This window comes from Ailuropoda melanoleuca, chromosome 4 (genome assembly GCF_002007445.2).
Source record: "Ailuropoda melanoleuca isolate Jingjing chromosome 4, ASM200744v2, whole genome shotgun sequence".
Lineage (NCBI taxonomy): Eukaryota > Metazoa > Chordata > Mammalia > Carnivora > Ursidae > Ailuropoda > Ailuropoda melanoleuca.
In genome coordinates, this window is record NC_048221.1 from 118,996,541 (window position 1) to 119,022,798 (window position 26,258).

A 26,258-nucleotide genomic window follows, 5' to 3' on the forward strand; every position below is an offset into this window, starting at 1 on the left:
TCCAGATGAGTTATCTTTAGTAAAGCAAATCAACAAATCCCTTGATACCTGACAGGCAGTTACAGTTTTGTAAAATACTTTTTTCTCTATACTAATTTTTAAGAACCATCCAGAAGTAGACTCCTTTTATCTGGCAGTAACAATCAATCTTCATTCCTACCCTGGGACTATTGCTCATGTTCTTTACCATATCTAGTCTGCAGAAATCTTGATCAACTTAATATCCTGCAGATCACCACACTGGTCTACTACACGATACTGTAACGCACTCTAACATCATGCTGACTGGTCCAGGTGAGGAGGGAGTAGCAAAGAACTTACATGCCTTAGTAAGACACATGCAAGCCAGAGAAGATCAATAATGCCCAGAAAAACTCAGAGTCCTACAACCTTTGTGAAATTCCTGCAAGTCCAGTGGTCTGAGCATGTCAGGATATTTCCTCCAACGTAAAAGACAAGTTGCTACAACTTATAAAAGCAAATAGTGGAAAAAGAGGAACAATGCTTGGTGGGCCTAACTGAATTCTGGACCCACTTTCTGGCATATTTGAGTATGTTACTCTAACTCAATTATCAGAGAATAGGCACAGTTCAAGAAGCTCTGCGCAGGTCCTGGCTGAACGACAAGATGTTCTGCCACTTTTACCACTGAGCATATTCAAGGACACTAGAAGTGTGTACGGCAAGTAAAGATGCTGAATGGCCCATCCGGCGAGCTGAACTGGGACAATCACTAGCACAATGCTAGACTAAAGCCACACCCTCCCCTGTAAGTAACTGTTCTTTTGAGAAACAGTTTCTGGCTTCAGTCCCTGACAGAAATTAGTATCAATCCATGAAATAAATGTCTGTGCAATCAGAGGCACCTGGGTAGCTCAGTCGGTTAAGTGTCTGACTCTTGATTTCAGCTCGGGTCATGATCTCAGGGTCATGAGCTCCAGCTCTACAGACCGCTCAGCGGGGAGGATGCTAGAGATGCGTTCTCTCCCTCTCCTTCTGCCCCTCCCCCTACACTCACTCTCTCTAAAATAAATAAATCTTAAAAAAAAAATGCCTATGTGATCAGAGCTGTCCATTCTAAACCAGATGTTATATGACACACCAAACTTTAATACTGGGAACAAATGACAAGTCTCTTTTCATTGAGTGGTTTACAAGAGATCAGTCCTGAAAAATTCCAAAAGGCCAGTTTTGGACAAGATGAGTAAGAGAGTAACAATACCTACTCTCATTATAATGTCTCCTTCTCATTCTACACTGATAGCTTCACAGAAAACTCCTTAAGAGGTAGTTGTGGAAGAAACCCTTGGCTCTGATGTACAGACGGCTCTGCACATTTAGCTGGTAGCACCCTAAAGTGATGGCTGCAACATTACAACCCCAATCAAGACAGTGGTGAAGGTAAATCTCAGTGGGCAGAACTTCAACCAGTATATGAGGCTGTGCTCTGTCTGGTTTGAGAACTGCCCGTAAGTGAAGATCCTCACTGATAAACAGACAGTAGCTAATGTTTTGGCTGGATGGTCAGGCATTTGGAAAGATCAGGACCGCAGTCAAGGGTAAAAGTCTAAGGACAGACCTCTCAAAATAAACACAATGGGAAAATATTTATGAGGTACACAAATGCTCATCAAAAGACATCTACTTCCAAGGAAATGGACAAATTATACACATTGTATGAATGTCACTTACCCCCCTCTCCATAGCCACTCCCAATGCTTTGCTCAATGGACCTGTATGCAAAGTGCCATTGCAAAAAAGATGGCGATATGTACAGGTCCAACAACACAAACATCCCCTCAATAAGACTGACGAGGCTACAGCTGTTACCGACTGCCTAATCTACCAACAGCAGATACCAAAGCTGAGCCACCAATATGATACCATTTTCCAGGGGGAACAGCCAGCTATCTGATTACAAGTTGATTATATGGGATTCCTTCAGCCATGGATTGGGCATCAACTTGTATTCACTATAATAAACATGTGTTCTAGATACACGTTTACTTGTTCCACCTACAATGCTTCTGCCATACTATTAAACGACTGCCTGTGGACTAAAAGAATGGCTTATGCACTATCATGGAATATTCCACACAATTTTGCTTCTGACCAAGAAAGCACTTCAAAGCAAAAAACAAAACTAAGCAAAACAAACAAGAAAAACACAGCAATGGGCTCTTGCCCACGAAACTGATTGGTCTTACCGTGTTATCATCCAGAAGGAGCTGGCCTAACAAAACAAGTGTAGTGCCCTACCGAAGTCTCATTTTCAATACTAATTGGAAGAGAGGTTCTACCTTACAGGATGATGAATATGCTTAGACTCAAAACAAACAACAACAAAAAACACCTAACAATTTCTCCCAATAGGGTCGTTATTACACTTAATACCCCATTCAAAGACTTTTTTCAAGCTTTAAGCTCTAGCGTTCCTACATCCCAAGGGAGGAGTGTTCTACCAGGAGTACAATGGTTACATTCGATTACATGTTGAGACTGCTACCCAGCAATATTGGGCTCCTCTTGTCACTGAATCATCAGGCAAAGAAGGCAGTTATTCCGCTGCTTGGTATGATTAAAACTGACAAACAAGGGGAAACTGGATTGATGCTAACTAATAGGAGCAAAGAGAACTTAATCAGAAACCAAGAGGGAGCACCTGGGTGGCTCGGTCGGTTAAGCGTCTGCCTTTGGCTCAGGTCACGAGCTCAGGGTCCTGGGATAAAGCCCCATGTTGGGCTCCCCACTCAGCAGGGAGTCTGCTTCTCCCTTTCCTTCCGCCCTCTCCCTGCTTATGCTCTCTCTCTCAAATAAATAAAATTAAAAAAAAAAAAAAGAAACCAAAGGATTCTTTAGGGTACCTCTAAGTCCTTCCACGTCCAACAGTAAAAATGAATGAGGATTTAGATCCTGCAAAAGTGAAGACTTGGGTGGGTCATTCCACCATGCAACGACATCTGACAGCTGAAGTGCTGAGGACAAATATGAAAACGGTAGTAGACGGAGGTTATAACTATCAAGTATATCCTCTTGGCCATTAAAGAACTGAGGGATAGAGGGGCGCCTGGGTGGCACAGCAGTTAAGCATCTGCCTTCAGCTCAGGGCGTGATCCCGGCGTTATGGGATCGAGCCCCACATCAGGCTCCTCTGCTATGAGCCTGCTTCTTCCTCTCCCACTCCCCCTGCTTGTGTTCCCTCTCTCCCTGGCTGTCTCTATCTCTGTCAAATAAATAAATAAAATCTTTAAAAAAAAAAAGAACTGAGGGATAGAGCAGCTATGAATATTTTCTTCCCTTATTACACATGACGGATGGATGAAGATTCAGATTCAGACACACAGATGCAGACAGACACACAGACTTATTTTATGCAAGAATTTTGGATGTAGTTCATTTAGTCTTTAGGTAGCGTAGTTCTATTACCTAAATAGTTGAGACCTAAAAATAACTAAATTTTAATAGTTAGTATCACCTAGGGATAGATAAAGTATCTACTGGAACTTTGTCTCTCTCATCTCTGGGGATGGGGAGAGGGAATTTTCATTTGTAAAAAGTAAAAAAATAGTATTTTTGTCATATTAAAAGTTCAAATATGTACAGAAAGTATGTATGGAAATACTGATTAGCCAAAGGGTACATAGTGCCAATTATGAAACTATTATCTCTCAGCTCCAAACTGACCCTTTATTTCTCCTCCCTATCATCTTAAGGCTGAAACTCTGCAAACTGCATTTCTTCTTTCCCAGCCAGTTTCCTGGCTGTCAGGTTCTGGCAGAAGGAATATAGGATAGAAATGGGAAAGCATAATGAGGGCAGAGAAGACTGCCCTCCGGCTATGACTTGTCACTGCTCTCAACACTGATTCAGCACAAGACCTGGTAGCAGCAGTTGATTCTTCTAGGCTTCCGCGTTTTGTTTACTTAGCATTCCCAGAACCAGTCTCATAGAGCTCCCCAGAGGTAGTAACACCAGCCAAGCAGCACCTCTACGAGATCCATGTCTCAGCTCCTCAAGCTCTGATCCCCAAGCTCCTGAGGTACCAGCCGGGCAGCAGCTCCTCCTGAGAAGCCTGGATCCCAGACCCACAAAGCCTATTCTTTTAAGCCTGTAGGTGCTGACAGCCCTAAGCTCTTGTTCCTTCAGACCTAGGTGACAGCTGCTTCCCCGGGTTACTATCTGTGTGCTTCCTCACAGCTTCTTTTCCACTTCTTCATTTCTCAAACACATGTTAAAATCAATTCCTTATGATAAATTCTCTTTGTTGGAATGCATAGTATAGTTTGTTTTACAAAATAAAATGTTCCATCAATGGAATAAAAGTTAATAATCTCTTGGTAAATCTTTATTTAAAAAATTCAATATTAGGAAGGCTGCAGCTAATCTGAGGATTAATATGAAAGATACTCAAGATACTTTCTTATGTGAAAAAAAGCAAGGTGTATGCTATAGTCTGGATGTGTGTGTCCCATGCCCTCAAATTCATCTGTTGAAATCCTAACCCCCAAAGGTGACAGTATTAGTAGCGAGGGCTTTTGGGAGGTACATAAGTCATGAGACTAGAGCCCTCTGAAAGGAATAAATACCTTTATAAAAGAGGCTCCAGAAAGATCCCCTGACCTTTCCATCATATCAGGACAAATGAGAAGGAACCAAGTATGAATTAGGAAGGACTTCACCAGAAGGCAGCCATCCTGGCACCCTGATCTTGGACTTCCCTGTCTTCAAAATTGTGAACAGTAAATTTCTATTGTATATAAGTTACCCAGTCAGTGGTATTCTGTTAATAGTAGCCAGAACAGATCACAGTACATCACATTTTAGTAAGTTACAATGGTACTTAAGAAAAAAGATACTTATAAATACAAAAATTATTTTTAGGAAAATGGTTTTTACCTTCTACCTTACACCCTTTGGTATAGAAATTTCATATGTATTACACTTCTAATTTAGAAAAGAAAGAAAAATCAGTAAAATATATGTAAGGATTTAATTCAAAGCACTATCTCACATAGTCTTATTTCAATGAAAGCCCAAATGGCCCCATTTCCAAAGACATATTCCGTTTCTCACTGAAGCTCGTCAGCTAACAAGAAAGTCTCTTCCATAAGCCTCTCCACCAACATAGAGCCACCAAGCACAGAAGCTTCAGGAACAAAGAAAGCAAAATAGTTCCCACAAACTGAAGTTAGACTTCAGTAAAAATAGTTTCAACTTTTAGGTGACTTATAAACACAGTTTGTTCTCTAAAAGAGAGAAAAATCTAGAACTGGAATATTTCGAAGGGTAGGTGGAAAGTGGGGGAAAGACAGAGAAAGTGAAAGTATGGAGGTATTCTATTACAATCCAAAGTAATTTTTTTGTAAAAAAACTTCTTACCTTAGCAACTTTGTGGTTGGCTGCAGTCTCATGGGATGTATTTTTTAAACCATCTTTGAGCTGTGTGATGAACAAATCATAACCCTCCGTACTAGAAACATCTACCTTTTCTAAACATGCTGATAAGAGCTGTTGTGCCTAAATAAAAAAAGATGATCACAGAAAATTAAACACAACAAAAAATGTTACATTCAGATCCTTATTCAAATATTTTAATTTGTAATGATTCTGACAGGCACTATAAATCACATATAATTAATCATATATAGATTTGAAGGACTATTACAAAGTTAATGAGATAAAGCAATGTATTCAGTGTACCACCATAGAGTAAAATTTCAATACAGGGAAGTTATTATAAACCAAAGCAAGACAGAAAAAACTGGATAAGGTGACACCATGAACAAAAATGAAAGGTAAAATTTTAAAGAGATAAATGTGAAATCCTTCAATGAGTTTTAAATACTCAAACTATACAAAACCGTAAGAGGGAACATTCACTAAGTCAACAGGTAATATAAAAACACCCTCTGTATTGTTACCCACAAACTCAAAAAGAACTACCTTAACAGAACTACACGGTTGACATATGGAAAAGAACATATCCACACTGATCCAACCAAACCTAGGACCCCATACTTTAGTGAAGACAGTGACAAAATAATGTGCTGTAGTAAAGGACATCTGGGGCGGTGGAAGGTCTACAAACAATATTATGCGAACAATATTATGTAATTATTTAGGTACATAGAAAATCAGCATCAGATGTTAACACCCAACAAGGTAGAGGAGGTGATAGAAGCCAGGTAAATACTTAACACTTCAGACAGTACAGTATAGAAAATACTAATTTGAGGGTCTATTTCATCATAAATATTCCAATATTTTATTGTAATTCTCTAGTTCTTTTTAAAACCTGAACAGTTTGATACCATCTTTCATCGTAGAAAATATATATATATATTCCACAGAATATATAAAATAAAGGGTATAGCCTTTATTAGGATATCAGCCTTATTAAGTTATCGTCTAGTATAAGTTCCTCAAATTAGGAGGAAAAAAATGTTTAATACAACTCAAACTAATTAATTCTCTATCCAAGAATTTTAGACATGACCCCAGGTCCAAATATTCTGATGACAAAAAGAAGGCTACTGTCTTTTCAGAACTCAAGCTTTCAGCAACATACTTTCAACAATAACATATAACAGACAACTGTGTTATGACACTAAATGTGAAATCTAAGTGGATATATATTGGTATCTTTTTTTTAATAGCCTTCCAAAAGAGAGAATAAAAACATTTATACTGCACTTTATATTTACACATTGACAATTTTCATGCCCTAAAATTGGGAAATATGCTATACTGATTTCATCAACTAATCACACCACCAAATGCAAAACAATGCATAATTAACAACTTGGTATGAAGACAAAAATGTTATCTCACTTTATTAGGGAACACAGCATTATAATCTTCGATATTTTACGTAAAATGATTTAAAATTCAGTAACTTTGAAAAACGTACTTTCAAATCACACCATATGAACATCAACACACACTTAAAGAATTTAAATTAGGGTGGGCCCACAAATTAAGTAATGAATATGCAACACTACAGAAACATACGTACTACTAAAATTCTAAACTGGGACTGTTAAAAGACAGGATACACAGCAAAGATTACTGGCTATCCACTAATACTCGTTCCTCCCTTCCATCTAATATTTAAAAAAGAAGAACTACCTCTTTCCCAGTCTTCTCAGCTTGATGTGACCATGTGACTAAATTCTGGCCAATGGGATGAACATGAAAAGGGTGTGTATGAGAGAGTTTATGAAAGAGAACAAGAAGGAATGAAGGAGAGAAGGAAAGTGGAAGGGAAGGAGAGGGGGAAAGAAGACAAAAGAGAAACAAAGGGAGGGAGGGGTCATACCAGTATGCTCCCCTGGACTTTTGCTTTCCCTTTCACTATGACTGGGAAATACAAATGAGAATTGGAACAGCTGTCATGGATGGAAGCTAAGTGTTGAGGTAAGCAAAGTTACCCCTACACATAGACCTGTACTGTTACTGAAAAAAGTATATTGCTTAAAGCCACTGTATTTTGGTGTCTCTGTTACAGTTTAACCTGGTACAGTTTACACTTAAACACCACTTTGATAAGTATCAATTAATGATACAGAGGAATTAAACAAATGTGATCAGTAAGTCAATTCTGTTTTTATAGGGGTACATATAAAAAAAAAAACACAAAGGTACATATATAATGTCCTCAAACACAACCTAATTTAACAGCTCATTGGTCTGAGATTATATTAAGTAGAAAAGTACACTTATTTATTTCAACTTACCTCTGTAACAGGTAATTCAAGCTGAACCACATCATCCTGCTTTGAAACTGGAGTCTGCAGAGCAGTGTCTAACAACAAGATTCCATTAAGGTCCTTTCTACACCCTACTGCATAATCATCCACAAATATAACTTTATCCACCGCAGATATATACTGACATTTCACCTGTCCACCTGGTTTAGCTGTTAAAAGAACAAAAATTCAACACTTAAGATTTAAAGACCAATAGTCCATTAAAAATAAATGTTTACATGGAAGCTAAATACAGTATTTAATCCTGCAGTGGAAAAAACTGCTCTAAAGGACATTATTAGAACAACTGATAAACTTGTAATATGCACTATAGATCAAAGTATCATTGTGAAACTGTCAGAACTTGACAACTACAGAGCTATTATAAAAGAGAATATACTGAGCTTGGGTGGCTCAGTTGACTGGCCAACCCTTGGTTTCAGCTCAGGTCATGATCTTGGGGTCCTGGGATCAAGCCCTTGTCGGGCTTCACGCTCAGCAGGAAGTCTGCTTCAGGATTCTCTCTCCCTCTGCGCCTCCCCTATTCTCTCTCTCTCTCAAAAAAAAATAAATCTTTAAAAAAGAGAAATATTATTGTTCTTAGAAATAAACAGGGGCACCTGCCTGGCTAAGTTGGAAGATCATGGGACTCTTGATCTCAGGGTCTTGAGTTTGAGCCCCAAGTTAGGTGTAGAGATTACTTAAATACATAAAACTTAAAAAATAGTAAAGGGTAAAGGGGCATGATATATGCAACCTATTCTCAATACAGCAAAAGTAATAATGATAAGCAAATGTGGTAAAGTATTTAAAATTAAAACTGGTAGAACTGGGTAAAGGGTACAGGGAAGTTCTTTGTTCTATACTGTATCATAATTAAAATATTCAGAACAAAATTTTAAAATATTTAGTATTTGTCTTTTTTTTCCCCCCCCAGAAGTCAGTAAGCATAAAGTCAGTACGGCCAGTTTCTAGGTAATTACCACAGAAGTTATTGAGGGCTTTTATATCTGAGATAAAATTATGGAAAATGTTTATAACCTAGGTTAAGAGAACTAGTAAAGCCTCTAGTTCAACCCCCACAGAGAAAACACGGTCAACTATCACTGAAGATCAATGTTCCTGAAGTTTCTGCCAAGTCAGTATCAGAAGAGTATTTTAATGGAGAATGAATACACAAACCATAATACACATACACAGTGAATACACAAACCATAAAATTTCTCAGAATAAGTCAGAGTGGAATTTCAGAAGTCTTATTAAAAACAGTAACAGGCAAGAGGCTTTGAATACCAAAAAAAAATTTTTTTAAGATAACATCAGTTTCTAGACTTGAATTTATAGACTTATAAGGAGATTAATGTTGAGTGTTTCTGCCACAAACAGTCTCTGTAAAAAGACTTTAATGAATGATCAATTGTGAAATTTTAATCCATTAGAAAAGATAATTCCCTGTGGGCAAGTAATCCTGCTGCCAGTATACCTCATCCTGAACTCCCACCACAACTCTACAGAACATCCCAGTAACTAGCTCAGCTACTACCCAACAATACAAAAACGGGAAAATGGAAATAAATCAGAGTCCTAGCTTTTAATTTCTAGGTCAACTATAAAACATTGTTATAATCAATGAATACTGGTTTGGTGTTCTTAATCTCAGATTATTATAGCTCTTTTGGACTCTGACAGCTTGGAGGAATTACCAAACTGATTAGGAACTAATTCACTATCTACATAAAACAAAAATCTATAGTTCAGTCTCAGAACTGGAGGTTTGAAATATATGTTAGCATATAGGAAAATAATCTCTGAAATACAATAAAACAGGCATATTTACACCTAGAACTTCTACTATCTAGGTAAAACCACAAGAAACACAAATTATAGAAACTCAGAGTAAAATTATGTAAGAACTTGGAAAGATCGTTTCAAAACACCAAAACTCATTAACTATAAATATTTTTAAGGACTATTCTTTTTTGGGGTGCTTGGGTGGCTCAGTCGGTTGAGCATCTGACTCTTGGTTTCAGCTCAAGTCATGATTTCGGGGTCATGAGATAGAGCCCCACATCCTGCTAGGAGCTCAGCAGGGAGTCTGCTTGAGAGTCTCCCCCATTCCCTCTGCCTCCCCACTCTTGCTCACATGTGATCTCTCTCTCAAATAAATCTTTAAAAAAAAAAGTTATTATTTTTTAGAACAATTTTAGGCTTCCACCAAAGCTGAGTAGAAGGCACTTAGATTTCCGATATATGCCCTGCCCCCAAACATAACTATAAAATTTTTAAAAACAAACTACAAATTCTGCTTTACTGTTTTAGGTACGTGCATTTAAGTGACAAATTATAAAAATTATAATTTTGTTAAAAGTTCCCAAGAGAGGTATAAAATGTGAGTGTCAAGAAACCCAGTTTCCAAACAGTTTTCCATGCAACCCTAGAGAATTCCGTATCATACCACTAGAGATTCCTCAACAGATCCTGACTGAAAAAATAGTCAACACTGTTTTTACAACTTCTTATACGCTACTTCTTATACGCTACCATACTAGCATTCAAAGTAATGCACAGTGATCAAGCAGTCTTGGCAATTTCTTCAGGCCAGTATAGCCAGCATGCACTAAGACCATGTTCATTAGGATGAGGTCATTCCCAGTTTTTGACCTTAGTTAGGGAAGATCATCCATAAGCAGAGGGCTGTTTTGCACCAGGGGAAGAAAGTAGGATATTATCAGCCATACTCCCTTGGAGGATCTTCTAGCTTGTAGACCTCATCTTAATTACATCTGCAAAGATCCTATTTCCAAATAAGGTCACATAGGACCTTACTTGGTTCCACATAGGAGGTTCCACATAGACACAAATTTTGAGGGAAGATTACTGAACCCACCACAGACCCTTTCTCTCAATCTTTTACTCAGCCTGAAGACTATTTTTGAGAGGAGAGCTTTGTTAATGTACCCTGACAGTATTCTCAAGATGAGATTTACTCATCTGCTCCTAGGAAAGTCCTAGATGGGGCGCCTGGCTGGCTCTGTCAGTTGAGCATGCAACTCTTGATCCTGGGGTTGTGAGTTTGAGCCCCATATTGGGTATAGAGATTATTTTAAAATAATTTTTAAAAAATCCTAGATTTCTGTGAAACAAAAATATCTTGCAATGAACAAAAAGTATTTTTGGAACTTTTCAACTTCTTACAAATTTGAGCAAGTCTTTTCTTATTTAAGAACCAAGAGAGGGCAGAAATCCTCTAATTTCAGTTAAAAATGAAATCCATGCGTGTTTAAGTCTGACCCAAAATTGAGCGTCTGCACAGCAAAAAACAAAAACACAGGTTTCAAGAGATAAATTCAACATTTTAGTCATAAGAGTAACCATTTTACGCACAGAAAGAATAAAAGAGATGAAGAAACCAAGAAACCTATAGTAAAGTTTGATTGTGTCACTCAGAAAACACGTTTTCAAAGTCTTATAGAATATTGTAAGTTATACTTTTATTCATGATGCTCTGATTCATGATTACTATTTCAACACTCAATATATTTTAATATTACCAATAATATTGATAAACTTATGACCTATACTTAAATTACATCTCCCAAGACTACCTTTAAAAAAAACTTAAATCCCATTTTGGCACGAACCATTTATTTCACTTGCCTTATGAGTTTAAAATATCTGAAAATAGGGGCGCCTGGGTGGCACAGCGGTTAAGCGTCTGCCTTCGGCTCAGGGCGTGATCCCGGCGTTATGGGTTCGAGCCCCACATCAGGCTCCTCTGCTGTGAGCCTGCTTCTTCCTCTCCCACTCCCCCTGCTTGTGTTCCCTCTCTCACTAGCTGTCTCTATCTCTGCCAAATAAATAAATAAAATCTAAAATATATATATATATATATATATCTGAAAATAAATTTCTCAAAGAAAGATAAGCTATGCTTAACTAATGTTTGTTATGTTTTCCAAGAAGAGTTGGCTAAAAAGTTATTTTTGGCTTTTAAATAGAAGGAAAAAACTATGGCACATACCCTATACTGCCTACTGCATCTTTTTAGAACTTTGTACAGAAGTAATTTGTAAGGGACGCCTGGGTGGCTCAGTTAAGCAGCCTACTCTTGATTCTGGCTCAGGTCACTATCTCAAGCCCCATGTCAGGCTCCGTGCTCAGTGGGGAGGCTGCTCAAGATTTTTTTCTCCCTCTCTCTGCACCCCTCCCACCCCCGCTTGTGTGTGTGCACTCTCTCTCTTAAATAAATAAATCTCTTTTTTAAAAAAAGTTATTTGTAAAGTGACTTAAAACTACATGGATGAAATTTTTAAAAAACTGAGCAGGAAATTTTAATAGAGGAAAAACTCAAATTCCTCCAACTATAACAGAAATCAGCAAACTTCTTGTAAAAAGGGTCAGACAGTAAATACTTAAGGATTCACAAGATAATATGGTGTCTCTCACAATTACTCACCTCTGCAACTGTAGTGCAAAGGCAGCCACAGCCAATATATAAATAAATGGGTGTCGGTGTGTGCCAGTAACACTTTATTTATAAAATTAGAAGATAGTCTGAGAGCTACAAGGGTTTGCAGACCCCTGATTGACACTAATGACTTGCACTAGTGTAGACATTCTTTATGGGAAGGGAAAACTTCACAGAACAGGTTAAAATTCACAGCCAGACACAGTAAGTTTCTGAAAACTAACAAAGAAAAATCTTGAAAGCAAACAGACAAAAAGGACACATTATTTACATGGAAGTAATAACACAATAAAAACATTTATTATTAAAAACCACAGGGTTCATTAGGAAGTGGACCATTTTTTTTAAGTACTGGAGAAAAAGAAATTCTGTATCAACAAAAATATCCATCAGAAATGAAGGTGAAATACATTTTTGGATGAAGGAATACTAAAGAGAAATTTCACCAGCAAAGCTACTCAAAAAGAACTGCAAAAGGAAATTCATCAAACATAAGAAAAATCATTTCAGAAAACTTAGTATCAGAAATGTGGAAGACCAACAGAAATGGTAAATATAACCAAAGATTTTTTTGCCTCAGTTCTTTAAAATATATTTGACAACTGAAAGCAAAACTTATTACATTGTCTGAAAGGGTTTCTAACGTATGTAGATATAATAAGTAAACTAACTTTCAAAAGAGGGGAGAGCATGATATAGTAAAAAGGTTTCTATATTCCGCTTAAACTGGTAAAGTACTGATTCTAAATACACTGTGAAAAGTACATATATTGCAATGGTAAAGTACTGATTCTAAATACACTGTGAAAAGTACATATATTGCAATCCATCAAGTAACTACAAAAAACACATACACATAATTAGTGCAAAAAAAAGTTAAAAACAAAATTAACAAGGGGCACCTGGCTCGCTCAGTCAGTGGAGCTTACGACTCTTGATCAAGGGGTTGTGAGTTCAAGCCCCGTGAATGCTGGGCATAGAGTCTACATTTAAAAAAAAAAAAAAGAAAAAGAAAAAGAAATCAAATAACCAAAAAAAAGAGAAAAGGAGAAAAATTGAGAAAAGGGACAAAGTAAATAATAAAACAGAATATCAACAATTACATCATATATAAACAGTCTATATATAAGCCAATAAAAGACCTTGTCAGAATGAATTGGAAAAACACATACGCAATCCAATTCTATGATGTCTATAAGAAACTTTTACACTCCTGAAAGGATAATAGTAAGGAGCACCTATCTGGCTCATTCAGTAGTGTGACTATTGATCTCAGGGTTGTAAATTCAAGCACAACCTTGGATGTAGAGATTACTTAAAAATAAAAAAAAATATATGGGGCACCTGGTGGCTGAGCATCCAACTTGACTTCAGCTGGGGTCATGATCTCAGACTCCTGAGCTCAAGCCCCACACTCGGCTCCATGCTAGGCATGGAACCTACTGAAAAAAAATAAATAAGAGGTGCTTGGGTAGCTCAGTCAGCTGAGGTTCTGACTTGGTTTCAGCTCAGGTCATGATGTCACAGTAGTGGGAATAAGCCCCATGAAGGGATGGGCACTCAGTGCAGAGTCTGCTTCAGATTCTCTCTCCCTCTCCTGCATCTCCCCAGCTTGTACGCGCACAAGTGTGCACACTCTCTAAAATAAATAAAATCTTTTAAAAATAAATAAAAATTTCAAAATTTAAAATAAAAATAAATAAAAGTGTGAAGATAAAAGGATGGAAAAAAAGATATTTCAGGTAAACATTAATTAAAGAAAAGATGAAGTAGCTGTATTTATATGAGACAAAGAGCAGAGCAAAAAAATGACCAGGGATAAATGACGTCATTACCTGATAAAAGGGCCAATTCACAAAGAAGAAAATCCAATCCTAAATACATATACACCTAACAGAACTTCAAAACACATACAGCTGGGCACATGGATGGCTCAGTCGGCTAAGCCTCGAAATTTCAGCTGAGGTCATGATCTTAGGGTCCTGAGATCAAGCCCCACATGGTGAAGCCTGCTTAAGATTCTCTTTCTTCCTCTCCCTTTTGCCCCTCTCTCCTCTTAAAATAAAAAAACCACATATAGCACAAATTAATGGAACTGAGAATAGGCATCCGAATTACAGCCAGAGGCTTCAACGACACTCCTCTCTCAGTAACTAATAGAACTAGTAGATAAAAAACCAGTAGCAATATAGAGAAACTGAGCACCATCATCAATGAATAAAATTTCTAGAACATTCCACCTATCGAAAGTAGAATACACATGTTTTTCAAGTGCACACAGAACATTCACCAAGACAGATCATATCCTGGGTCATAAGACAGACCTTAACAATTATAAAAGTAGTGAAATTAGAAGTATGTTCTCTGACCATAATGTATTTAAGTAGAAATCGGTAAGAGAAATGTAAGAGGAAATACTTGGAAAATAAACATACTTCTAAATAATCCACAGGTCAATAAACAAGTTCCAGATAATTCAGAAAATATTTTTAATTGGAATGAAAATGAAAATATATCAGGGGCGCCTGGGTGGCACAGCGGTTAAGCATCTGCCTTCAGCTCAGGGCGTGATCCCGGCGTTCTGGGATCGAGTCCCACATCAGGCCTTCTCTGCTATGAGCCTGCTTCTTCCTCTCCCACTCCCCCTGCTTGTGTTCCCTCTCTCACTGGCTGTCTCTATCTCTGTCAAATAAATAAATAAAATCTTTAAAAAAAAAAAAAAAGAAAATATATCAAAATATGTCATGCAAATAAAGTACTGCTTAGAATGAAATATGTAGGAACTAAATTCTTATACTGGGGTGGGGAAGAAGGTCTCGAATCAATAATCTAAACTTCCCATTTAAAAAAGCTAGAAAAAGAAAAGCAAAATAAATATACAACAAGCAAAAGGAAAGTAATAATGATAGGAGCAGGAATCAATGAAAATACAAAAAGAAAATCAACATAAGCAAAAAAGTGTTCTTTGAAAAGATCAGTAAAATTGGTAAATCTCTAGGCGAGGCTAGCAAAGAAAAAAGAAGATACATTACCAATAGCATCAAGAACGAAAGAAAATACACTATAGATCCTGCAGACATCAAAAGGTAATAAGAAAATACTATGAACAACACTATGTACATAAGTTTGACAACTTAGGTGGTCAAAATAAATAAATCTGAAAACTCAGACTGTCAAATAAACTTGATACTATAAACTTAAAAAGATAACTGGGGAATAATAAAGACAGATCTACACATATAAATTTGAAGGTAAAGGTGAAATATACCAACTGCTTGAAACCACAAAGTACCAAAACATCCCATATGAAACAGATCATCTGAATTAAGGAAATTGAATTTATAGTTAAAAATCTTCCAGGGGCGCCTGGGTGGCACAGCGGTTAGGCGTCTGCCTTCAGCTCAGGGCGTGATCCCGGCGTTATGGGATCGAGCCCCACATCGGGCTCCTCCACTGAGCCTGCTTCTTCCTCTCCCACTCCCCCTGCTTGTGTTCCCTCTTTCGCTGGCTGTCTCTATCTCTGTCAAATAAATAAACAAAATCTTAAAAAAAAAAAAAAATCTTCCAAAGAAACCTCCCGGCCTACCTGACTTTTGCAGAATTTTATCAAACATTTAAGTAACAACACCAATTCTACACAATTCTCCTTCAAGAAAGAAAAGTGGGAATGCTTCCAAACTCATTTTATGAAACCAGCATTAACCTGATGCCAAGTCTAGAAAAAGCACAAAAAAAAACCCTACATACCATTATCCTTCATGCATATCGATGCAAACATCCTTCACAAAATGAAAGATAGTGGAATTTAGCAAATATAAAAAGAAGAATACACCAGGACCAAGTAGAGTTATCCCAGGAATACAAAACTGGTTCAATATTCAAGAATCAATCAATATAAGCTACCATATTATAGCTTAAAGAAGAAAAGCTACATGAAGTTAGTAGATGCATTTGGCAAAATATCCTTTCTGGTTAAGAAAAAAAAAAACTCAGCAAGTTAGAAATGAAAGGGAATTTGCTCAACCTGAAGGACAGCTACAAAAATCCTACCATTATCAACATAATTAATGGTAATACACTGAATACTTTCCCCCTAAAATCAGGAACAATGCAAGGACACACTCTCACCACTTCTATTCAGTATCATATTGGAAGACCTAGCCACGGCAGTAAGAAATGAGGATTTAAACACCATACAGATTAGAAAGGAACAAATGAAACTGTCCTTATTCACAGACATGATTAACCTACACAGAAAATCTAAAAACAAAAATAAAACTCCTAGAGCTAATAAATGAGTTCAGAAAGGTTATAGTAACAAAATCAATACACAAAAATCAATCAACTGTACTTCAATATACTAGAAATCTGAAGCTGAAATCTACAAAAACCAGTTTACAAAAGCTTTATTTTTTTAAAGATTTTATTTATTTATTTGACAGAGAGAGAGACAGCCAGCGAGAGAGGGAACACAAGCAGGGGGAGTGAGAGAGGAAGAAGCAGACTCCCAGTGGAAGAGCCTGATGTGGGGCTCGATCCCAGGGACCTGGGATCACACCCTGAGCCAAAGGCAGACGCTTAACGACTGAGCCACCCAGGCGCAACTACAAAAGCTTTAAAAACATAAAATAAGGGTGCCTAGGTGGCTCCACTGGTGAAGTGTCTGCCTTCAGCTCACGTCATGATCCCAGGGTCCCGGGATTGAGCCACACACTGGGCTCCTTGCTCAGTGGGGAACCTGCTTCTCGAACCTCTCCCTCAGCCTGCCACTTCCCCTGCTTCTGTGCATGCACTCTCTGTCAAATAAATAAATAAAATCTTTTTACAAAAACATAATAAAATATTTAGATATATATCTAACAAAAGGTATACAGAATATGTATGCTGAAAAGTTCAAAAGACTGGTTAAAGAAATCAAAGACCTAAATGAAACCATAGTCAGGGTTGGAAGAGTCAATATAGTAAAGATGTTAATACTTCCCAAATTGCTCTATACATTTGATGCAATTTCAATCAAAATCCCAGCAGGAGAGGTGCCTGGGTGGCTCAGTCGCTTAAGCATCTGGCTCTTGATCTTGGCTAAGGTCTTGATCTCAGGGTCATGAGTTCAAGCCCCACTTTGGGCTTCATGGCTCCACACTGGGTGTGGAGTCTACTTATAAAAAAAAAAGAAGAAGAAAAGAAAAAGAAAAGAAAGAGGGGAAAAAAATCCCAGCAGAATTTTTTAGATAAAAGTGATTCTAAAATTTATGTGAGAGGCACCTGGGTGGCTCAGTCAGTTAAGCATCAGCTTTCGGCTCAGGTCACAATCCCGGAGTCCTGGAATGGAGCCCCATGTTGGGCTCCCTGCTCATTGGAGAGTCTGCTTCTCCTTCTCCTTATCCCCCTCCCCCTGCTCATGCTCCCTCTCCCTCCCTCTCGCTCTCTTTCTGTCTTAAATAAAATAATTTTTAAGAAATAAAATAAAGTTTATTTGGAAAGACAAAATAATTGGAATATCTAAAACAATTCTGATGAAGAATAAAGTTGGACAAATCACATTACATGATTTTAAGACCTACTATAAAACTTAGAGTACCACAAGAAAGTATGATAGTGGCAAATCGACAGACATATAGACCTATGGAACAGAAGAGAATCCAGAGACAGACTCACATAAACATGGCCATCTGAACTTCTAAATTATTTTTAATTGTGGTAAATTGACATAACATAAAATTTAGCATTTTAACCATTTTTAAGTGCACAGCTGAGTAACATTAAGTACATTCACACTGTTGTGCAACCATCACCACCATCCATCCACAGATTGGACAATGCAAAACTTGCAAAACTTGAGCTCTATAACCATTAGGAACTAACTCCTCCTTCCAATCTCCATACCCCCCAGTGCTCAGCAATCAGTATTCTACTTTCTATCACTATGAAACTGACTGCTTCTAAGTACCACATATAAGTGGAGTCACACAGTATCTGTCCTTTGGGATGCGCTTATTTCAATAAGCTAATTTATTATGTCTTCAGTTCATCCACACTGCAGTAAGTATCAAAATTTCCTTCCTTTTTAAGGCTAATATTCCATTGTATATATACACCGAATTTTGTTTATCCATTTATCCATCAATGGAAACTTGGGCAGCATCTACTTTTTGACTTTTGGGAATAATGCTGTTATGAACATGGTGTACAAATATTTTTTCAAGACCCTGCGTTCAAATGGAAATTGAACCGAGATTGGAATTGTGATATCATATGGTAATTTTATTTTCAATTGTTTGAGGAAACACCATACTGTTTTCCATAACAGCTGCACTATTTTATATTCCCACCAACAGTGTACAATACAAGGGTTCCTATTCTCCACAACCTTACCAACACTTATTATTTTTAATGTTAGTCACTCTAATAGGTGGGAAATGGTATCTCATTGTGGTTTTAATTTATATTTCCCAAAATGTTAGTGATGTTGAACATCTTTTCATGTGCTTTTCGGCCATTTGTATTTCTTCTCCGAAGAAAGATCTATTCAAGTATTTTGCTCATTCTTTAATTGGGTTGTTTCCTTTTGTTGTTGAAATGTTAAAGTTCTCTATACATTCTGCATATTAATTCTTTATATATACCTCGATATGTGATTTGCAAATATTTTCTCATAATCTGTGGTTTGCTGTTTTACTTCTGATAGCGTCCTTCAATGCACAAAACGTTTTCATTTTGATGAAGTCCAACTTGTCTGTTTTTTCTTTGGTTGCCTGTGCCTTTGATGTCGTATCCAAAAATCACTGCCAAATCCAATGTCATGAAGCTTCCCCCTTTGTTTTCTTCTAAGAGCTTTATAGTTGTAGCTCTTACGTTTAAGGGTCCAACTTCATTCTTTTGCAATGTGGATATCCAAGTTTTCTCTGCACAATTTCTTGGAGAGACTGTCCTTTCCCCCACTGAATTGTGTTGGCCTTCTTGTCAAAAAATCATTCACTACATATGTGAGGGCTTATTTCTGTGCTCTCTATTCCATTAATCTCTATGTCTGTCTACACCAGTACCACACTGTTTTGGTTATTGTAAAACTGTAGTAAGTTTTGAAATGTGAGTCCTCCAACACTGTTCTTCTTTTTCAAGAATGCCTTGTAGAATCCCTTGAGATTCTACGTGAATTTTATGTGAGTTTTTCTATTTCTGCAAAAAACATCATTGGGATTGTGATAGAGACTGCACTGAATTTGTAAATCACTTTGGGTAGTGTTGACTTTTTAACAATATACAGACATATGAAGTGCTTATAAGGATGCAGAGTTAAGTTGAACTCATATATTTTTAATGGAAATACATAACAGCACAGCCACACTAGGTTTGACAGTTTCTGTTTTAAGATTTTTTTTTTATTCATTTATTTGAGAGAGAGAGAGAAGACATGAGCGGGGGCGGGGGACAGAGGTAGAGGGAGAAGCAGACTCCCCAATGAGCAGGAAGTCTGATGAGGTGCTTGATTCCAGGACCCCAGGATCATGACCTGAGCTGAAGGCTGACACTTAACAGACTGAGCCACCCAGGCACCCTGGTTTGACAGTTTCCTGTAAGATTAAACACACACTTACCAAATGGTCCTGTAATCCCACTTCCACATATTTACCCAGGAGACCTAAAATCTTACATTCATACAAAAACCTGTACTCAAATGTTTACAGTAGCTCTATCCATAATCACCAAAGCTGAAAACATCCAAGTCTCCTTCAATGAGTGACTGAATAAACAAATGGTGACATATCCATGCAATGAAATACTGTTTAGCTATTAAAAAAAAAAAAATGTACTTCTGATACATGCAACAACTTGAGTGAATCTCAAAGACATTACGCTAAGTGCAAAAAGTCATTATCCAAAGGTTACATACTGTAGGATTCCATTTCTAGGACATTCTAAAATTAAAGACAAAATAGTATGGAAAAACCGCCAAAAGTTGGAGGGGAACAGGATGGGGGGAGGGGTAGATTATAAAGGAGATAGCACAGGTGTTGAAACTGTATCTTAATCATAGTGGCAGTTATATGAATCTATGCATGTACTGCTAGTCACAAAAAATAGGCTATTTTATTGTAGAGTATTAAATAAAATTTTAAAATATTATAGAAGAAAAAAACATAGAAAATATCCATAATACACTATTAACTAAGTAAAGGGAGGGAAATAGTTTATAAAACATCACTGCAATCCAAATTCTATAAAAATATATTAAACAACTGGGCACCTGGGTGGCTCAGTTGGTTAAGCGTCTGCCTTCAGCTCAGGGCGTGTTCCCAGCGTTATGGGATCAAGCCCCACATCAGGCTCCTCCGCTATAAGCCTGCTTCTTCCTCTCCCACTCCCCCTGCTTGTGCTCCCTCTCTCACTGGCTGTCTCTATCTCTGTCGAATAAATAAATAAAATCTTTAAAATATATATATATATTAAACAATAGAAAAAAGCAAATAGAAATAGTTACACACCAAAATGCTAACAATGGCCATTTCTAGGTAACAAAATCATAGGTGTCTACTCTTTTCCTTAGTCTAGTTGATGTCCTACAATAAGGTAAATCACTTTTTAAATGGAAATTCACAAAGGCAGGAAACTATGTTTTTTAAAATCATTTAATCCTAATACCCATTTCAAGAAATAGTCAATTTTTTATCAAGGCACTATCCATGAGCATCCCTACAAAATTTGCAAAAATATTATCTGAATTACGTTATCTTTGCAAACTGACAGGACACACTGTAAAATTACATTTCCACAGAGGTAACATCAGAGTTCAATGCTTAAAATACTCTAATACACAGTATATAAAAACATCATTCAAAGTCAATAAAGAGGGTATAAAATTAGTGTTCTTACAATGCTTTTAAAATAAAGTAACCAAAAATAAAATCACTTAACAAAAGTTGTTAGTACACTATATTATTCAAAGCCAAAGTGACTATAAAACTAAACTCAGTGCAAAGGAAAGAAAGTCTGGGAAAGATCAGGCGCCAAGCCATGAAAACAGGTAACAAATGGATGAAACGCAATGCAGTGATAGTATTATTCCAAGTAAGAGAACCAACATCTGCCTAGGCATGAGAGTGGGTCTCCAAAAGATACAGACTTGTTGGAATTAAGAATTCCAAGTTCCAGGGTGGCTGGCGAGCTCAGTCAATGGAGCATGTGGCTCTTGATCTCAGGGCCCTCAGTTCAAGCCCCACATTGGATGTAAAGATTACTTAAAAAATAAAATCTTTAAAAAAGAAAGAGTTCCAAGTTCCAATTCTCTCTACTCATTTTATCCAAAAGTTCAACCAAACTGCCTACTTTATTATTATCTTAAGTATCTGACATCAACTGAGAATGTTTTAAGAACATAACTCAATCTTTAAGGACCTACATCCTGCAAGATATTTGGGGGACTATTTCAACATATATTACTCAATTTGTCACAGTTAAATCTCCCAATCACCGTGGGATACAACAGTTTCATTCTTCCTTCAGGATTCTGAGCTGGCTATAATTAAGTGAAATTTGGGAGCTACCTTCCCTATCCGATATTGCTCAAGATAACCCTAACCATCTATACACAAATTCCTGTTGCTACACAAAGTTGTCCATGTGAAAAGGAACTCAGCTATAAATCAATACAATTCTATAATATGGAGCATATACCCCACTAGTTTCTATTTGGAGCTCATATTTGAAACTACTGTTCTCTGTTGAATACAGAAGGCACATATATCCAGACTAGAAGTCACACAGACCTTTCATCATTCCTCATATAGCCTACATTTTAAGTCAGTCCAAGTCAAATTCCATCCAAATATGATGAAAATCCGTCTAGCTGTTTTTGCATACTACAGTAACAGGCCAACAGAAACTTCCCCGGATATCCACCCTGCTGCTTCCGCACATTACTGGGGTTTTGCTCAAGGCCACTTCAGAGAAATCCTCCCAGACCACCTCACAGCACAAATGTGCCCATTACCATCTCGTACCAGCTCTAATTTCTTCCAGTATTTATCACCACTTGCTATAGTGTGTGTGAAATACATCTCTTCCCACTGAACCATAAGCTCCAGCAAAGCAAGGACTTTGTTAACTAGTGTACACCTGTGCTTAACACACAATATATGTTTTTGAATAAATGAGTCATTTTCTATGGTTCTGAAGAACTTTTTAATATATTAAAACTAAACTATAAGGTGATAAAATACAATTTTCTCATAGTTTTGTTTGTTAACACCACATGAAACAAAGACAGTTCAGGCATGAAACTAGTTGATCTGGTACAGATAACCCCAGTCATCTCTACCCTTCATAGCCCCATTTTCCCCTACCTTACTCCTGCCCCCAGTATAAGGTCACTGTCCTTGGCTGTAGGGGTATTTTGGTGAACAAGTATCAGAGCACTTAGCTGGTTCAAAAATCAACCAAAACTGAATTACAACAAAAAGAGAAACCAACAGAAATTTGGTCCTTGATACATCCCTGCTGCTTACAAGCATATTTCATTATATAGTCACTAAATACAATTTAAAACACAATGAGGTAGATTTTAATAGCAGACAAACTAACTTGGAGGGTTTTTCTTACCCAAAAAATTAAGGCTAAATAGAATACTATTCAATTCAAATGAAACCTGTCTCTCATTTATCCCAGGCTTATCAAACTTACTCATGAAGGTTTGAACCTCTAAACCTAGGTACACATTAGAATCACCTGGCATTCTGTTTAAAGGGAAAAAAAAAAAAGTATGCCTGGGCTCCAGTCCAGACCACTTAAGTCAGAATTCTGGGACTCAAGGGGCGCCTGGGTGCTGTCAGTTAAGCATTTGACTCTTGATTTTGGCTCAGGTCATGACCTCAGGGTCGTGAGATAGATAGAGCCCAATATGGGGCTCCTTGCTCAGCATGGAGTCGGCTTGAGATTCTCTCCATCTACCTCAACTCTTCCTCCTCCCCCACGTGTGTGTAGGTGGTCTCTCTCTTTCAAATAAATAAAATCAAAAAAAAAAAAAAAAAAAAAACTGGGACCCAAGCAGAATATTTTTTTAAAGTTCCCCTGATGATTCTAATGAGCAACCAAGGCTGAGAACCCACTGCCCTATGCAGTCTTACTTCTCTCCTACTTCATAAATCAAAGTACAGAAATCATGAATTTAAATCTTAACTTAAATTCTTGGCACCCACAATAAATCTCAAAGAAAACATTCCTATCTGCCCCATTCTAACACTTCTATCATTTCCCCTAAAGAGTAAGCATAATATACATCCCTGATTTAAATACTCAAATGAGATCAAAATTACTTCCTTTCAGGAGCACCATCCTTGTCACAGCCATTACTTTATTCTTTTTGTTATCTGTCCCTCTACTATCTCCTTTTTTATACCCAAGGAGTTTGTCTTTTTTTTTTTTTAAAGATTTTATTAATTTACTTGACAGAGAGCAAGCACAAGTGGAGGAAGGGGTTAGAGGGAGAGGGAGAAGCAGACTCCCCACTGAGCAGGGAGCCCAACTCGGGACTTGAACCCAGATGCCAGGACCCTGGGATCATGACCCGAGCCAAAGACAGACACTTAATTGGAGCCACCCAAGCACCCCCCAAGGAGTTTGTCTTAACTTTTTTGTTCCCTTCACATTTGAGGTGCTACAGTTTACAAAAACATTTCTACATTATCAGATGATAAAGTAATCTGGGCAAAAATTACCAGTCAGGAGAGCATTCAACTCTTTTTTCCTTTTTTTTTTTTTTTTAAGATTTTATTTATTCATCTGAGAGAGAGAAAGCACAAACCAGGGAAAGAGGCAGAGGAAGAGGGAAAAGCAGACTCCCTGCTCAGCAGGAAGCCTGACTCAGGGCTGGATCCCAGAACCCAGGGATCATGACCTGAGCCGAAGGCAGATGCTTAACCAACTGAGCCACCCAGGCGCCCCAGAGCATTCATCTCTTGACCTCAGGGTCGTGAGTTCAAACCCCACACTGGACACGGAGCCTACTTTACAAAAAAAAAAAAAAATGTAAAATAAATAAGTAAATAAAAATAAGTAACTTAAAAAAAAAAAGAATTACCACCCCATTTTCAAGATACTAACTCTGAGAAGTTATCTTGACAAAGGCATAAGGCCATGGGCAGTACCTCCTGCCCACTCCCCACTGTTCTTACAAACTGTATTAAAGAAATCTGTTCTTGTTTATAGTCTACCTGTAGTTACAGCCAACACTGCTAAAGACAAAGTACCCAATTTTCAACAACTTAAGTATGGTTACAACTACAAATTGCCAGTTAAACAACAAAGTTATACTGGGTGCACGTTTACTTCTGCTCCCTCCCAAGTCTCACTAAAAAGACAGTAAAGAAATAAAGAGGGCATTAAACAAAGACAAAAAGAACAAGTTAGAAGATAAAAAGTTTTTTGAAGTTGGAGGGCAGATGGAAGAGCCTTAATAGACTCATTTGCCCTGGAAAAATCTAAAAGCTGAATCAGCAGGGAGGAAAGGCCAAAGTATCTGTGTTGTAGTGGGTTTTTTAAAGATATATTTATTTATTTTAGAGATAGAGTGAGAGAATGCACGTGGGTGTGCAAGTGGGGGGACGGGCTGAGGGAGAGAATTCTCAAGCACACCCCCCACTCAGCGCGGAGCCTGCCATGGGGCTCTCAATCTCACAACCCATGAGATCATAACCTGAGCCGAAATCAAGAGTTGGACGCTCAACCGACTGAGCCACCTAGGCATCCCTGTGTTGTATTATTTTTCAAATTATGTAGTAGAAGTCTAAAATAAAAATTACTTCAAAGTAGCAGCCTTTCACAGTGTTTTTTCAACTGAAACTAAAAACATAGCTCCTGTAATAAGAGGTCCCTAAATTTTTTACCTTAAACTAGGAGTTCTTACACTGAAAAATATGGTAGCCATAGGTCAGAGACCAAATCCAAGATCATCAGGCTATCTCATCACTCCCATCCTTGTGCTCTGCACTCTAATACCAGCGTGCTTGTAACAAATGCTTCCATGACTCTCCTCCTGCTCATGCTGTTCCCTCTACCTGGCTAACTCCTTTCAAGAGCCAAGGTGTCAGCTCTTCTAAAAGTTTTCCAAATTGGGAGGCAGGGGTGATTTTAAATTCATCTTATTATCCCCATATGGCAGACAAACACCTGCTGAGTTGAACTATATAATTAAGAACACCAATCCAAAAGTAACACTTATTGCGTGCCTATGGTGGATTAAGCAGGACCTAACGTGTTATCAGTTTATTTAACCTTTTCAATAACCGAATGAGTGAGGTGTGCAGAGAGAGGTTAAGCATCTTGCCTAAGGGCACAGATAATAAGTAGCGAATCATGGACTGAAATGCAGTCTGGCTCCAGAACAAATATCCTTAACCACTAGGCTCAGCTTTCTCTCTAACTGCCAATGTCTTCCTATCTGTGTTCCCAAACCCTCAGACTTCAACTCTGAATTCCTAAAACCTTCTGGACATCTCTACTTGAATATCCTTCAAGAGCCTTAAAATTAACACAACCAATGTCACTATCTCCCTCTTGCTTCCCAACCGTCTCCAACAAAAACCACTCACCGCACTGTCTGGTATTACTTATTTCAGTTAATAAATACCATTCACCCTGTTACCCAAAGTAGGAACCCATACATGAGTACTTTCCACCTTATCCATCTCTCTCACACCCACATTCACCAAAAATTATCATTCCTACCTTTCAAACTAACTTATACAAAGCTCTCATCACTTCTCACACCTGGGCATTAATTTCAAACATCTCTAAAAACAAATCTGAATATGTAATAACCTACAGTAGCTCCCTACCACTGACATCAAGGCAAAAAAAAAATTTTTTTTTTAGATTTTATTTATTTATTTGACAGAGAGAGAGAGGGAGCACGAGCGCACAAGCAGGGGGAACAGCAGAGGGAGAGGGAGCAGCAGACCACCCAAAGAGCAGGGAGCCCGTTGCAGGGCTTGATCCCAGGACCCTGGGATCATGACCTCAGGTGAAGGCAGACGCTTAACAAACTGAGC

At 37.7% G+C, this 26,258-nt stretch overlaps 1 protein-coding gene across 15 annotated transcripts in view; it reads right to left on the reverse strand.

Annotated features, from left to right (window-relative positions):
- Positions 1–26,258, reverse strand: part of BIRC6 (baculoviral IAP repeat containing 6) — a 235,638-nt gene that overhangs the window by 200,520 nt on the left and 8,860 nt on the right. For all 15 annotated transcript variants that reach the window (XR_004625038.1, XM_034659673.1, XM_019803711.2 and 12 more), the window contains exons 2-3: positions 7,737–7,918; positions 5,380–5,517 (exon numbers count right to left, since the gene is read on the reverse strand). Coding sequence is in view for 14 of the 15 variants with exons in the window: in XM_034659673.1 (XP_034515564.1) it covers positions 5,380–5,517; positions 7,737–7,918 (320 nt within the window). In the remaining variant the exon portion in view is untranslated. The remainder of the gene's footprint in view (positions 1–5,379; positions 5,518–7,736; positions 7,919–26,258) is intronic.